General features: G+C 40.8%; 1 protein-coding gene across 5 annotated transcripts in view; it reads right to left on the bottom strand.

The window, feature by feature from the left end:
- The window catches only part of LOC121894273 (band 4.1-like protein 1), a 42612-nt gene that overhangs the window by 14416 nt on the left and 13777 nt on the right, over window positions 1–14419 (bottom strand). For 3 of the 5 annotated variants that reach the window (XM_042406766.1, XM_042406767.1, XM_042406768.1), the window contains exons 4-13: window positions 13742–13846; window positions 10075–10117; window positions 9800–9875; window positions 9227–9445; window positions 8760–8847; window positions 8509–8661; window positions 6593–6690; window positions 5771–5946; window positions 5042–5250; window positions 1980–2129 (exon numbers count right to left, since the gene is read on the bottom strand). In XM_042406766.1, coding sequence (XP_042262700.1) covers window positions 1980–2129; window positions 5042–5250; window positions 5771–5946; window positions 6593–6690; window positions 8509–8661; window positions 8760–8847; window positions 9227–9445; window positions 9800–9875; window positions 10075–10117; window positions 13742–13846 — 1317 coding nt within the window. Of the gene's footprint in view, window positions 1–195; window positions 355–614; window positions 702–1979; window positions 2130–5041; window positions 5251–5770; window positions 5947–6592; window positions 6691–8508; window positions 8662–8759; window positions 8848–9226; window positions 9446–9799; window positions 9876–10074; window positions 10118–13741; window positions 13847–14419 lie in introns of all 5 variants that reach the window. The other 2 variants (XM_042406764.1, XM_042406765.1) reach the window with 2 other exon arrangements.

The raw sequence follows: 14419 nt of genomic DNA, 5'->3' as shown, positions 1-14419 counted from the left end.
CTCAGGGTCTGAGGCTTGAGATGCTGTACTTTGAGATTTGTCTTGAAACAAGTCTGCATTCTCAGATAACTGAATCACAAAACGACTTTTGTTTGTCGGCCAAGGTTCAGAGTATACATCTGCCTCTCTGGACAACTTTGTTGACGGAAATTCATTAATATGGCTTTTCATTTCTTTTCTGTCAGACCCTGTTACCTCAATATGTATCATCTTGGCAACGTCTATCTCTTTTTCCAGCTCCTTTTTCTCCCATGAGGAATCAGATGTGAGAGATTTGTTCTTTTCTTCTGCCTTCCAGTCATGGTCCTGTTGATAAGTTTCTTGTTTTTCAATCAATACCCACTCCTCAGAGCCCTACATGTTGGTATAGATTAAACACAGTTAGACATGCCAAGCACAGCTGCTGCAGATAATGAAATCTCCACAATCATTTGAATGGTGAAGTTTGGGTAACCATGCATTTGTATTTACGGATTAATTATACGATATGTCATCGTATTTTCTTAAATAAGAGATCAAAGACATATGAGTGATAGTATTGCACAGTGGGCAGTACATTTCACCAAACCACAAATGTTATATCTATGAAAGATGAAGAGTGAGAGATGTGCAACCTCAGGTGAAGTCACCAGAGTCTTCTGGACGAAACCCTCAACAGAAAGGTTGTTAACAGGGTCCTTTCCCACCGCTCGGCCCACCAACTGGCCGACACGAGGCAGAGGAGAGAGTTTAAAAGAGAAGGAAGAACAGCCATTAGAGCTCAGACTTGAAATGAGAGAGTAGGAAGATGCACAACAAACCATTTCATGCAAGAGAGACGGCAAATGGCAGAAAATGGAAAAGGCAGAAAGAATCTGTGCTAACAGGAATTATTCCGAAGAAACTTTTTAATGAAGTTCAAACTAAAAACATGTAATCCTGTGTACCTGACAGCCACTAAATCCACAATACCAAATCAGCAGACATTTGCAATGCAAATATTTTTTCTGTAACTACATCAAAGGGTTGAGTTCCATTGAATCTCTTGGAAACATTCAAGAGCACCAAGACTTTCTCAACCTTCGACTGTCAGTCAAACAGAATAATAATCCCCCCTCTTTCCTGGAATAAGACACACGGCAGATTAGATTTTCTGCCGCAGACAACGTTTGACATTCTATGGGCATAATCTGCTTGTCCCAGACAGCAGATGAGAAATTGTCTGAGGACCAGCAAAGACAGAGCTATAATATCTGAAAACTGCAATCTTACTGCTCTATCTTCAATAGCGTAATTACCAAAATGTGATCAAAGCTCAAGAGCTTCCATGATCTGGCATAAAGAAAACTGTGTCTCTGTTAGGCAATCAAGGAAAAAAGATAACTGATAATTACTGTATTTCTCAAGTGCCTCACATTGAGTAAGTATCAAAAACATCTTGAAACTAATCTCATCAAGATGCTTCCTTCTGTGCTACTTGTCAGTCATCTTCAAGTACCTCTGAGATATTGTCTGAATTATTCTGGTACACCAGAGATAGGCAGAATGCCTTCATTATACACACAGATCTTAAAATAAACTGCAGGCTGGTATGTTTGTTCCTGTGAGCAGTAATATCTTTGCACAGAAGATACCTGTTTGAACTGTCTGTAGGACAAAAAATTATGTAACCAGAACTTTCTTCACCAATCATGTTTGTTTGTTCTTTTGTTTACAGTCTTACAGGTGCAGTATATCTTCAGGGTTGAAATATTCAAAGATAATGATAAGAGAACACAAAAAACCTGCAAGACAAGTGTCTCCATGTGACATAAATATGACTCGTTTTGCCTTGAGTCAAGCAGTCAGAAGAATTCAACATGACAGCGGCCAGACTGGAACATCAATGCCCTTTAATGGAATGTCAAGCATCAGAGTTCGCTGGATATGAGATATTGACCATAGTGTACCTTAAAGCCCACAGACCCCAACCCCCATCCCCTCCTTGATCCCCAACTCACAGCCTTTTTCTCTGGTGTGCCGGTTGGGGAGGTTGCTGACAGACGCTTCTCGCGGTTCATCAGCTTGCTGTTGGGCTCCCTCAGGGCTCTCTTCAGCTCGTTGATACTGGCCTGGTGCTTCAGCAAGACGTCCTGCGACTTATCCAGAAACTGCAGGGAAATGTATGGAAGAAGAAAAATAAAAAAACAGAAAGAGCAAAGGGCATTAGCAGGATTTTTCATCAGCTGTGCTCACATCAACACATCACACGTTGCTGTCGGATATGCATGACTGAACAGGCTATGAGATAATAAAGCATATACACAGAAGATACAATGTAAATTGCTTATGCTAACTAGAGGTTATGCTAGTGTTTTACCGCTCTGTGCTGCTCATGAAGAAATGAGATTTAAGATGCTACTGAAGCCCACAGAAAACAAAGAACAAGTATAGTTACAACAGAATTAGTTTTTAAGACACGAACGAACACGACAATCAAGGCGCTTATTGCATAGTAGAATAAATGAATGAAGAAATGAATATGTAACTTATATTAACTTTGTTTACTAATTAAAATTCTACATTTATTTTGTTTGCGTGGTGGAAAGTAATTATGTACATTCCCTCAAGTGTTGTATTTATGTACAATTATTGAACATAATCGTATTATTGACATTTTCTGCTACTTTATGCCTCTACTATTAGATATTGTACTTTTCACTCCTCTACACCCTTCCGATAACTGTAGTTACTAGTTAGTTTACATATTAGGATTCTTCATTTAAAAAAATATATAATAAGCTTATAAAATGCAGTTCATTGCAAAACATTAAACCAATGGTTGGTCCAGTGGTTTTTGGCAAAGAGCAGTATCTAGTTGTGTCTCCATGTCATGTTTCAGATGTCGATGCATTTCCAGCAAAGAGACATTCCCCCTCTAAGCCTCTCACATATAAAAATGTAAAATACTGTATAATGATGTAAAATGTCATCAGTAGGGGAATAACAACGCAGTCATTTGCAGTCTTTTTTACTGTTTAAGGTTCCTTATTTACTCCTTTTCAGGTGTAAAATATGCAGCACATGTTTTCAAGCTTCACCATCTTTGATCTGTATTGTAGGTTTTCTATGAACCACTTTGATAGTCTTGTTTTAGCAGACCCTTATTTACAGAAAACTAAATAGAAGACAGAATAAAGAATGTCCACATTAAAATAAAGTCCAAATTGGAATCATATTTTTTATTACCTTGTTTGGCCACAAAACCCACATTTTATAGCAAATGTGGTGAATACTGCTGTTCAGTTGCATTTTATAACTTCAAGTGGTACTACTAGGCTGCATGAATGCTAATAAAGTCAAAGGAAAGAGCCAACCAGAGGTAGATAGACTCAGATCCACATTGAACAGCATCTTTCAGTCACAGGGGACATTTTTCTGCAGAACAAGTGCTTACATTTTGCTGATAATATTTCTGTACTTCAAAGTAGTATTTAGAATAATAGAGTTAAACTTGTAATTGAGTATTTTTACATTTTTTTGCCATTACTTTTACTCAAGTAAATGATCTGAGTACTTCTTCCACCACTGAATAGAGAGTATAATATCCCAAAATATAGCTTGATAGGCACTTGGGAAATAAAAGGGATCATTTCTGTCTCATGTCTACAGTAAAGAGGTATTTCACCTGAGACTTTCAAAGCTAAATATTAAAAGTATTCTACTCATGGCTGGTAGATGTTTCAAATCTCCTCAACATTTCAAAAGAAATACAAAAACATTCCTTGATCCAAGGCTGTAGATGCAGACAAATCTCACTCTGTAAAAACCCCTGAAGAACAGCGGCACACACACCAACAGTACAAGGGCTGAAGACAGGAACCTGTACCTCCTGTTTGTGCCGAGGTGTGGTCTCCTGGTCCAACTGAGAGAGCTGAGTTGGGGCAGGAGAATGGGCAAGCACGACAGGTGAAGAGTGCAGGGTCAGAGAGTGCAGGAACAAGGTGCAGAGACAGGATGGTAGAAGGAAGGTCAATAAGGAAGACAGGCAGACAGACAGACTGGAAGGCTAGATTTGGCCATTTGTTACCATGCCAAGACAAAGTTGATCATTTGGAAATTATTGAAAATACATCCCAGTAGACATTTTGTAATTGAACAGATATTCATATGGCATGCAAATATAGCACCAAAATAAAAGTTGAGTGTTGTTGTAGTTGTCACAGCTGCTCTTATTAATTGTGAATAAAGACAGAAGTCTCTCTTATATAAATGCAGTGTCTAAAGCTTTTTTAGTATATCAGATTGTGAAAACTGAGCTTCAGCTGAACGTTGGCCCCATTGTACCAATCACTGTCTGTCAAATGTTTGCTGGGATGCTTAAATATGACAAATATGTCAAGACAACCTTTGCAGCCATCACTTGTTCATGTGGTGCAGTTTTGTTTTTTCTGTTATAAGTGTTGACTGCCACACTTAGACAAATACAGTGGAGGACAGGCAGAGAGAGTGAGATATAACTAGACAGATATAGGTCTACTTGGAGCAAGAAAAAAAAAAAGGTGGATGGACAAAGACAGGTATACAGACAGAGACCAAATCACCAGACACCAAATACCTCCTGTTTACTGTCAACTGGTGACCCAGCCTCCTCCTTTTGGCCAGCAAGAGTTAAAAAAGAAAAAGGATGTTAGGAACAGAGGACTTTCTCAGCATAATGAGAAAGGGTTAAAAACTGTAAAGCTGTTAGCAGGATTTATGGGCAGTGCAGTGTAAGCATATAAGCCTGAGTGAATAGGAGTGAAAGGAGAAGAGTTAGTAAATGCTAAATCCAGCAAAGCCACCACAGCGTTATGCCCATGCTGGATAAGCCTCAACTGCCCTGAGAAGCTTGCACTGCACCTATTTACATCAGCACCCCTGCAGTCCCTGCCATCCTCCCTGCCATCTCCGTGTCTTCAAGTTGACTAAACCTCTATTCTCATAAAAGGATGATCCACACATTTGCATCTTTACATTTTTTATATGTTTGGAATGATGGAAATTCATGAAATGTCACAGTTGGTCAGGAAATCTAGGATACCATGATTTCTTTCTTTTTGCTTGGAGTGACATTGCCGTCATAGTCCTGCTCTTGGTCCTTGTCCTCCTCGTCCTGCTCCAAACTCGGCTCCAGCTCTGTCTCCTGCTCATCCACAGAGGGGCTGTGGAGACGATGCTGTTCACTGATGCTGCGGTGGGAGAGGCCATCGTGGTTCTCACACATGGCTGATACCGGCCGTGAAAACTCTGCTGGTAACAAGAGCTCAATTATTACAAGAGTTCAACTTACATGGCTTTGTAAAAGCAATGGTTTGACATTTTGGGAAATACACTTGTTAGCTTTCTTGCCAAGAGTTACATGAGAAGATTGATATCTGTCTGTTAAATATGAAGCTACAGCCAGCAGCCAGCTATATTAACTTAGCATAAAGATAAAAGATAAAAAATCTGCCTATCAGCACCTTTAAAGCTCACTAATTTGTTTGTTTACGTACATAAATGAAGTGTAAAAACAACAGGGTTATGTTGTCTAGCGCCTCTTTGCCACCATTTCTAGTCTTTATGCTAAGCTAAACTAACCATCTCCTGGCTCCAGCTACATATTTAGCATACAGACATGAGTGTGCTCTCGATTTTCTTATCCAACTCTTGGCAACAAAGCAAAAAAGCCTATTTTCCAACTATTCCTTATAACTATTCCATCTCTGAGCTGCATTTTTGAAAACACAATCTTTAGACTCTCCATAAACAGATCTAATGGGGCTCTTACCTCCATCCAAGCTCCTGGAGAGCAAGTACCTCTTGCTGGTGGATCGCTCAAAGTGTGGAGCAGGCCGGTCTATAAGAGCGCTGGCCTGTCTGGTTTGAGCCTGTGTCCTTCCGCTATATCGAAACTTTGAACCCATCACCAAGAAGCCCTTAGGAGGAGGCTCTGGAGATACCAACCTGGGAAAACAAAAAATGGTATCAGCAAACGTTTTTGACCATGTAATAAAAGCAACTAGACAATGACAGTAGGGCTGGTGCTGGAATTGAAAATTGTTTCCATTATGTTACACTGAAAGTCTATTTCAAGCTAGCTTCTGAGTGCACATTTTCCACCTCTGCTCCCAGAGGAAGCCATCACATTAGAACCATCTTTGGCCAGCTGTTTCTCACCACATATGTGATCAAGATTTCCTCTGGGGTTTAGACCAGCCATGTTCAGCAGGTAGAGAATGCAAATTAATTTACAACTTAACACCTTAAGGCTAAGAAAAAGAAAAAAAATCGACTAGATCCACTAGTGTAAGTGCCTCATAGCATAGCAGCTACTTTGCCAGTTATATCATTCATTCATTGTATGTGTACATTGTTGTGTCATACCCCCTACACATTCCTGTAAAGCTGAATCAGTATTCATTACAACATCGCTTGTAAAGCCGAGGTGGCCTTGAACATAATACCGTCTGGGCTGTAGAGAGACTACTGTAAGTTTAACAAAGCACAGTGCTATGAACTCAATGTAGTTGCACCTGATGAAGCTGTTTTGTTTGCCCTGATAGGTGCTGAATGGAAAACCTTCCAACCATGAAAGTGGATCAATTCTTACCGGAAGAAGGTGTGATGCTCAATGCAGACCTTCCACAGCCTCTTGGCAGCTCTGTGGTTGGGAAGCTTAAAACCGATAGTGCTTTCAAACTGCTCGTACTGGAGGGGGGAGACAACAGGGAAAAATGTGAAGAAAATGTGAGCACAGCAGAATGTGAAGTTCCTCTGTTTTGCTGGAGGCCACCTCAGTATTTCACAGTGGACCACAGCTTAGGGCAACCTGATACATTTATAAAAAATGCAGTAAAAATACTAAATCTCATACCAGCATGAACACTGAACCCAGTCAATAAAGCAGACATTGCTTTGTGCTGGAATTAATACTACTGACCACAATATATAAGACAAAATATAAGCAAATACATTTAGAATGTGGATTGTGTTTTCCAATAAGCCCACCACTGCAGACTGGACAAAACGAACAAGATCAGGACAGAGGAAGGATAAAATCCAATGTTCAGACAGTGGGAGCAAAAAGGAGGAAAAGTATTTCATGGCTCTATATTTACACTCTTTATCCCTCTATTCTGGCTATAGCTGCAGCTGCAGCAGCTCTGTTAAAGGGGCTCTTTATTTGGCTCGATCACAGGCTCACTGTGCAGCTCTGTCACTTGACTGGGCCTGGCCCAGACAGTCTGTCACACTGAGGCTCAGCATGGATGATAAGCTGCAGCACTGCACAGCACAATGAGAAAGGCCAGAATATAGACCCTGACCGTCTGGAGGAGAAAAGCTGGAGGTATAAGGCAGAGGATTTTACAGCCTTCTGCTCAGCACAACTGACCACACACCCATTTGTGCTGTGGCTTTCAATAGTAACAGCTATAACAGAGCATCAGCTTTTAATGTTCTCAAAACGCCGAGGTCATGTCTTAAAGGAATAGTTAGACATTTTTGGAAATACGCTTATTCGCTTTCTTGCAGAGAGTTTGATGAGAAGATCGATACCACTCCCATGTCTGTATGCTAAATATGAAACTGGAGCCAGGAGATGGTTAGCTTAGCTTAGCTTAGCATAAAGACCGGAAGCAAGGGGAAACAGCTAGCCTGGCTCAGTCCAAAGGTAACAAAATCCACCTACCAGCACCTCTAAAGCTCACTAATGAACATGTTCTATGACCTTTGTTTAATCTGTACAAAAAACATAGTAAAAACTTGTAAAAATGACAAGTTGTGGTTTTAGGGGGATTTCGTTCAGGACTATTTCTTGGCTGGGTGCAGCAACTCTCGATCTGGAGTCATCACTGTGAGATGCCAGGCAACCAGCGGAGGCTCCAGGAACCTGTAAAACAAAACTTCTACACTAAGGCTGCTGGCTGTAGCTTCATATTTACCATAAAGAACTAAAAGTGGTATCCATCTCCTCATCTAACTCTCAGCAAGAAAAAAGATAATGTATATTTCCTAAAATGTCAAATTATTCCTCTGAGAGAGCAGTGTGTTAGTATTACATTTCAATAAAACTGGGGAACTTGCAAGACATGTCTTTTAAAGAAAATAATGGCCAAAATTTAAGCAGCAGAAGCTAAGATATTCTAACTTTTAGTTCCCAGTACGGGTCAAGATCGAAAAACAGTGAATCTAGTATTTCCCATAATGCAACCCAATAGAATCTCTTTGCTAGACCCTTCCTGCCTGGTTAACACTCTTTAAAGCTCCACACACACAAACAGATTGTAATGCAGGCTTTCTGTTAAAAATTTGTAGTCTCTAAACTCAAGCCCAGATAATTATGATGACATCACTATGACATCATCAGGTTTATTTTCCCAGACTTAAAGCTCCTCTAGAGCTCCTCAGAAGACATTACGCAACTGTTTTCACAGGCTGAGTACCACTGACCATGGCTGTTAAATGGCTTTTGATTAATAAAATAGATGGATTGCTCCTTTAATTATCCTTCACCATACTGTGTACCTCTCCAGGTCGTATCTTGATGTAGAAGTTGCTCCTCTTATAGGAGATTTTAAGGATCTTTGGCCAGGCAAAGCGGTTGATCCTCAGCCGATCACGGTAAATCAGCAGGCCATTGGCACAGACACCCAGCATTATGTCAATCCCTTCAGAATCCTGCAGTGGAAAAGGGACCGCAAAGAAGCAGAAATCATTCATGGACATCCTTGAAACTCACTTTCATGTAAATTAAAATAACTTTAGAAACAGCCAACCTTAGCGTGATGGAGGTCTACCCCATACATGGACAGTTTCTTCGCATTCTCCAAGAAGTTAATTTCAGCCTCTGCTGGAGTCATACCCCTGTAGGCAGAATAACAATAATATCTGTAACCAACATCAACAGGCCGTCTTAAATAATAAACCCATAATCTTGCACAGTGGGAGCAGAATTATCTTGGTAATATGTTTGATATATTCAACTCTAAATTCCAAGCATTACTGTTGGGTGTATGCCAACAAACAATGCCAAATCAGAGTGTGTTTAAGACCCTCAAACTGAGAGTGTTCTCATGCTGGCAAGACTCATACTGTGAACATCTCAATGACAAACGGTACAGCAATGTGATGGCATCTATCAGATGGAGTATTTCAACACAAGGGATAACTCATCAGCCAATCATCCTAAGAGATTTGTGGATAGATGAAAATCTGATTTAAAAAACAGTGCGTCCAGTAGTACTTGTAGTTTCGATGGAGCTCCATCACCCTCTCCTCCAGCTCGCGAGTCTGATTGGGGGCAAAGCGAAAATCGCTGACATAGTCGGAGCCATGGTCGTCCTGGTCATAGTCGCCCAGCTCGGCTTGAACGGTGTAGGAGCCCAGGAGGGCGTGAGTGACGAATGAGCACGGCAGTCGACCTGACAGCATGTCATCCCTCAGCTGCAGACACAGGTAGTATCTGTCAGATGAGACAAAAGGGGGGGAGAGGAGGGTGTTGGCAGTCAAACAAGCCTGAGCCAAGGCAAGCTCCAACAAGTATTCAGCGCAGTTAATCCATGGCAGTTAGTAGCATTCCAGGTCTAATCCTCGAAAGGAGAGAGGGATTTGGTTTGCTTTGACATGGGGGCAAATATGCCATGTAAATTTTTACAATATTTTTAAGTAAATACATCTTTAGCAACATATAAAAGGCAAATCATCTGCAGAACTGACACATGTAAGTAATTTCTCCTTTGATTAACTCTGACAGCACAGCCAGAGGAGTTACAACTGTTTATATTGTAAGAGTGTGTGTGGTAAAGATGTATTCTACCTGGTAATATCCTCAGTGAGCTGGGAGGGGTCTGGAGGGTAGAACTTGACAGCGAAGGCAAAGTGCCATGGAGAGTCTGTGGAGAGGTTACAATGAGAGCTGAGAGGTTAACTAACATATTAGTCTTAGTGAAAAAAAAAGTAATTAGAAGTCAATGATGGAATTGTATTTATCCGGTTAACACAGGACTTTGCATCAGACAAATCAAATTTTATGACTTTACTAATTAATTTTTGAAATATTTATCATCTCAACTACTTGGAAAAGAAACTCACTGCGCATCTGTTTTTTGATCTCCTTGGAGGGGTCCAACCAGTTCTGAAAGACAGAAGGCAGAATTCACACAGGGCAGACTGGAAACATGGCTAATGCGCACCCTGGTGTCACATTTTGCTCTAATTGCCGTCAGTGTTCCTAATGAAAGCCTCTCCATATGGTTAAATAAAGAAACTGAGCCCTCCCCTGCTGAGCCGTTCAAACGTGCAGAGAGCAGATTTAATTCAAGCATCTGTTTCTTCATTGTGTTGTTAAATCACTGCCAGCCAGTTACCTATCTGATGTCGCATCTGATCGCTGAGTGAACCATTTCGCCAGTAGGGGCACCGTTCCTGATTCGGTTGCTAGAGCTTCTCATCAGTGGTGCAGTGCACATTGACTCACTTCTAACAGAAGCTGTAAATCATGCTGTTTAGAGGCGCAGCAACACACTGACAGCAACTAATGAAATATTTCCCTGAAGTATTCTTACAAACAACCACCATCAACAGTTCCTAAAGATTTCTTGAGAAAAATCAACTTCTGTGCAAGAGAACAAAAACTTATAACTTAACTTAGTTTTAGTTAGTTTCTTTGTAAAGCATCTTTGAGTGCCTTCAAAAGTGCTATATAAATAAATATATTATTATTATTATTAATAATAATAAGTTATTACAATTCATCCTCTGAGGACCATGAATGTCTGTGCCAAATCTCAGCAATGCATCCAATATCTGTCAAAACATCTCCAAAACATCAAAGCAGTCATTAGGATACATGCGTGTGCTGAAATTTGTGCCATCTTGTAGATGTTGAGATATTTCCCCAAATAAGTGAAAATTTTAATCTTGCTAATGGTGAAAGAGGAAAGGTCAGGGTAAGACCAGAGTCATTAGGGTCCATTAGCATCATGGATATCTGTACTAAATGTTATGCGTCAAATAGTTGAGATATTTCACTACTGTACAAATCAAAAATGTAATGTATAAAATGTAATCAAAACAAATCAGTAAAACTAAAAGACTATAAGTCTACTCACTTACAGTTATGGGAGGTAATATAATTTGTCACTTTGATCCTTTCACACACACAAACACATAAACAGGTGTTTGCTGAATGCAACATATAGTAGTTCTGTGCTGCCTGTGGTGCAGAGAGCTGACAGTGATCTGCCCCAAACTGAATACCACAGCAGCTGCTTGTTAATGTCTGAGTCTGTTGGGAAGCGGATATCAAATCATTCAGAGTGGAATCAGGAGCATGAAAGGTTGATACAGCACAGAGCAATCCTGTGGCCATGGTGGGCAAGCTGCAAGCATCTGTGGCATATTTGAGCTGCACCCTCACACACACATGCACTTGTGTACACAGGCACAAATACACATACTACTCCAGTGTTTAATCAGGCAGCTAAAGACTTTAATGAGCCACAGGCATTTATCGCCCCCCCGAATCTATCTTGTATCAGCCAAGGCCAAAGAGCACTCAATTAGTAAGGCGTTCGCTGCTGCTTTGCTTTTCTCCTCAGAAAAGCAGGAGGAACTTTTAATCACTGACTGCTCAAGGTTTAGCTCTTGCTTTTGCAACCTTAGTTCATAAAGCAATCACACAGAATAAATGTTCTCCCGAAGAGAGAAGATTGAATCCACTCTCTCCCAACTGAGAGAGAAAAAGGGCATCTGAAATGACATTTCAATTCTCAGGCTTGTTTGGACTACCAATCAGCAATGACCCCAGACAGTAAGCTCAAGCTGCGCTCTGATAAGCCTGTCTTTGATGAGCCTGTCATATTGATCTAAGCTGTAGCCTTACCTACACTCAAAGAGAGAAAATATTTGAACTTCAGCGCCTGTTTACCTCTGTGACACCCCAGTAAACTTGTCTGTATGGGCCAAGATCATGTTCCATCCAAAGCCTCAGCCATCACACGTGCATCAAGTCACAACATGTGAGCTGACAAAGTGTGCACAAGCTGATGATGGTGACAGAGGATATGCCCCAGATGTTAAAAGGGACTTAGTCTTGTCATCTTTCCTATCTTCAAAAAGGCAGGAGGTTCCTCTGTAGCCTGTTGTGCAATCACATACCTGCCCCTAGGCAGGCTCGCATCAGTCAAAACCTAAAACCCACATCTACCAAAGAGCTCTCATGTGAGCCGACAGCGAGGACCCATCAGTTCAGTGTTAATTACATAATTATATGATCATAAGCCTGGTCTGTGCACACTGACAAGTCAACAAAGATCACAGGGACACATCTTCAGACCTCCTATTTGAAATGTCAAAATTATTTGTGAGCTGATTGGAGTTTAATGTATGTACACATTTATCAGAAGCGGAAATAATTAAACCTCAGAGGACAGACCAAAGAACCACAGTGTTTCAGACAAAGTTGGATTAAACTAGACAAGATAGGAGGAAAGGAGTAAGATAATGCTATGAAGCTTAAAGGGTAATTTCAGCAAAGAAATACAGTATTATTTCTAACTTATCTCTAGTAGTCATATTGACACTTTTGGTTTAATGAGCCCAGTAACTGTCTCTGAGATTTGGCCCAGAACTGTCAGGACAGTTTCCGTGTACAGTAGGTATATTTCTTCAGTAGTTCTAATCTAAGTTCTAATCAACACTGTTCAAAGTGAGGTCTGTAGACTTTCCAGAATATTCAAGACACTGTTTTTTATAGTGGCACTGATCAATATTTTTATATCAACAATGTAGTACGATGACCAGATGAATGTGAAAAGATGTCACTCGTGGTGATAGGCCCACACATGATTATCACCCAACTCTTAGTGGGGTGTATATCCAAGTAAATGCTAATGTTGGGTCTGCTGGACAGGTAAATAGTAGGTTGATAACAGTTTTGCCATATATTGGTGATAATTTGTCATTGCTGTATTTACAGGCCCAAGTGCACAAAAAATAACTTATGCAGGATTAAAATGCAATATTTCAGTGCTGTGAGCAACACAAATGACATTCTCTGAGATGAGCATCTCAAATAAAATAAATGCATGCAGATATATACCACCAGTAGTGAGGGTTTTTGTTCTGTAATTTTTGGTAAACTGTCCAACACCTTTGCTAAAAACTTGGGGGGGGGGGGGGGGGGGGCACATTTTAGCCATACTGGTTACATTAGCTAGTTAGCTTGGCTGACCTTCAAGTTAAAACCTGCCTATAGCTATAGGCTAAAGGTAAGCTAGTAAGCTAGCCTGCTCCACCTCCAACATGTCATAGTTATGAAAGAAAGAAAGACAAAAAGAAGTCACTGAAGTCAGTTTGGCCAGTCTTTTATTATTATGTCTCTATATCTGTTTTCATGATAAAGTGTGGCTCTCGGCTTTGGTCCACGGAGGTTTAACTCAACCAATGAGATTATTTCTGGCTCCAGAACAGCTCTGCCTCCGAGAAATATTTATATAACTAAATTTATAACATGCATTTTGCAAACAGCAGATGAGGCTTTTTTTTCATCTTTTCTTAAACTGCACAAGTTTTTCAATTGCCTTTTGTCCAGACCGAGCGTGGAAATTTCCATTTTCCATTCATCTTTGAATGATGGATAGCGCACCCCAGAGAGCCGACCCAGCCAACAAGTGAGAAGAATACAGATCATTCTGTGAGCACCGTATTTATGCACTGAAATGTCCCACAATGTTATTGTGGTACAAAATTCACTGACCTTTTGTGTGTCTGTGTCGGCAAAAGTCAAACCATAGTAGTCCTTCTCAAGCAGGTTGAGATGCTCACACACCATGTCCATCAGGGTCTGTCCTTTGGAGTGTTTCTGCAAAGACAAACATACATCACACAGCTGTGGTAAAAAGCTAAACAACAAAGCAGAAGACAGATTCTATACTATGTTTCTTAAGTACCATATCTGTCTAAGAGTCTCCTACCCGCAGTTCAGTTTATTTGGCAAAATTTGGCTCACCAACATCAGACGCCATTAGACAGCTGTGCTTGTCAAGACTCTCTCTCTGGTTCGACACATTATAAAACAACTCAGCCATTTGGTGTCATGTCACAGTCAGTGTGCATCAAAAACTTGACAGGGAAAATGGACTGTGAATTGCTGGGTGCGATGACCCCTGCTGTGTCATCTAGTGCTGCTGTGGGGTTCACCTGTCTCTCTGTTCACCCTGCAGGTGGATCGTTAGAGTAACCTGGAACACCCGAGGGCCCCGGTGTGTTCCCAGGTTATTTAAGCCTGGCTGCAGAGTAGCTCTCTCTCTCTCTGACTTACTGCTACTCTTTGCCGCTCTGCTGCTGCTGCAGTTCTGCTCTCTCCCACGGGCACCCATTTGTTTTGGTTATCCTGCTTTAGTTCTTTGCTTTGCTTTCAACCCTCACACACATT

Source organism: Thunnus maccoyii, chromosome 3, assembly GCF_910596095.1.
Source record: "Thunnus maccoyii chromosome 3, fThuMac1.1, whole genome shotgun sequence".
Taxonomy (NCBI): Eukaryota; Metazoa; Chordata; class Actinopteri; order Scombriformes; family Scombridae; genus Thunnus; species Thunnus maccoyii.
Note: the sequence above shows the minus strand (reverse complement) of the source record. Positions and strands in the feature narration are given on the sequence as shown.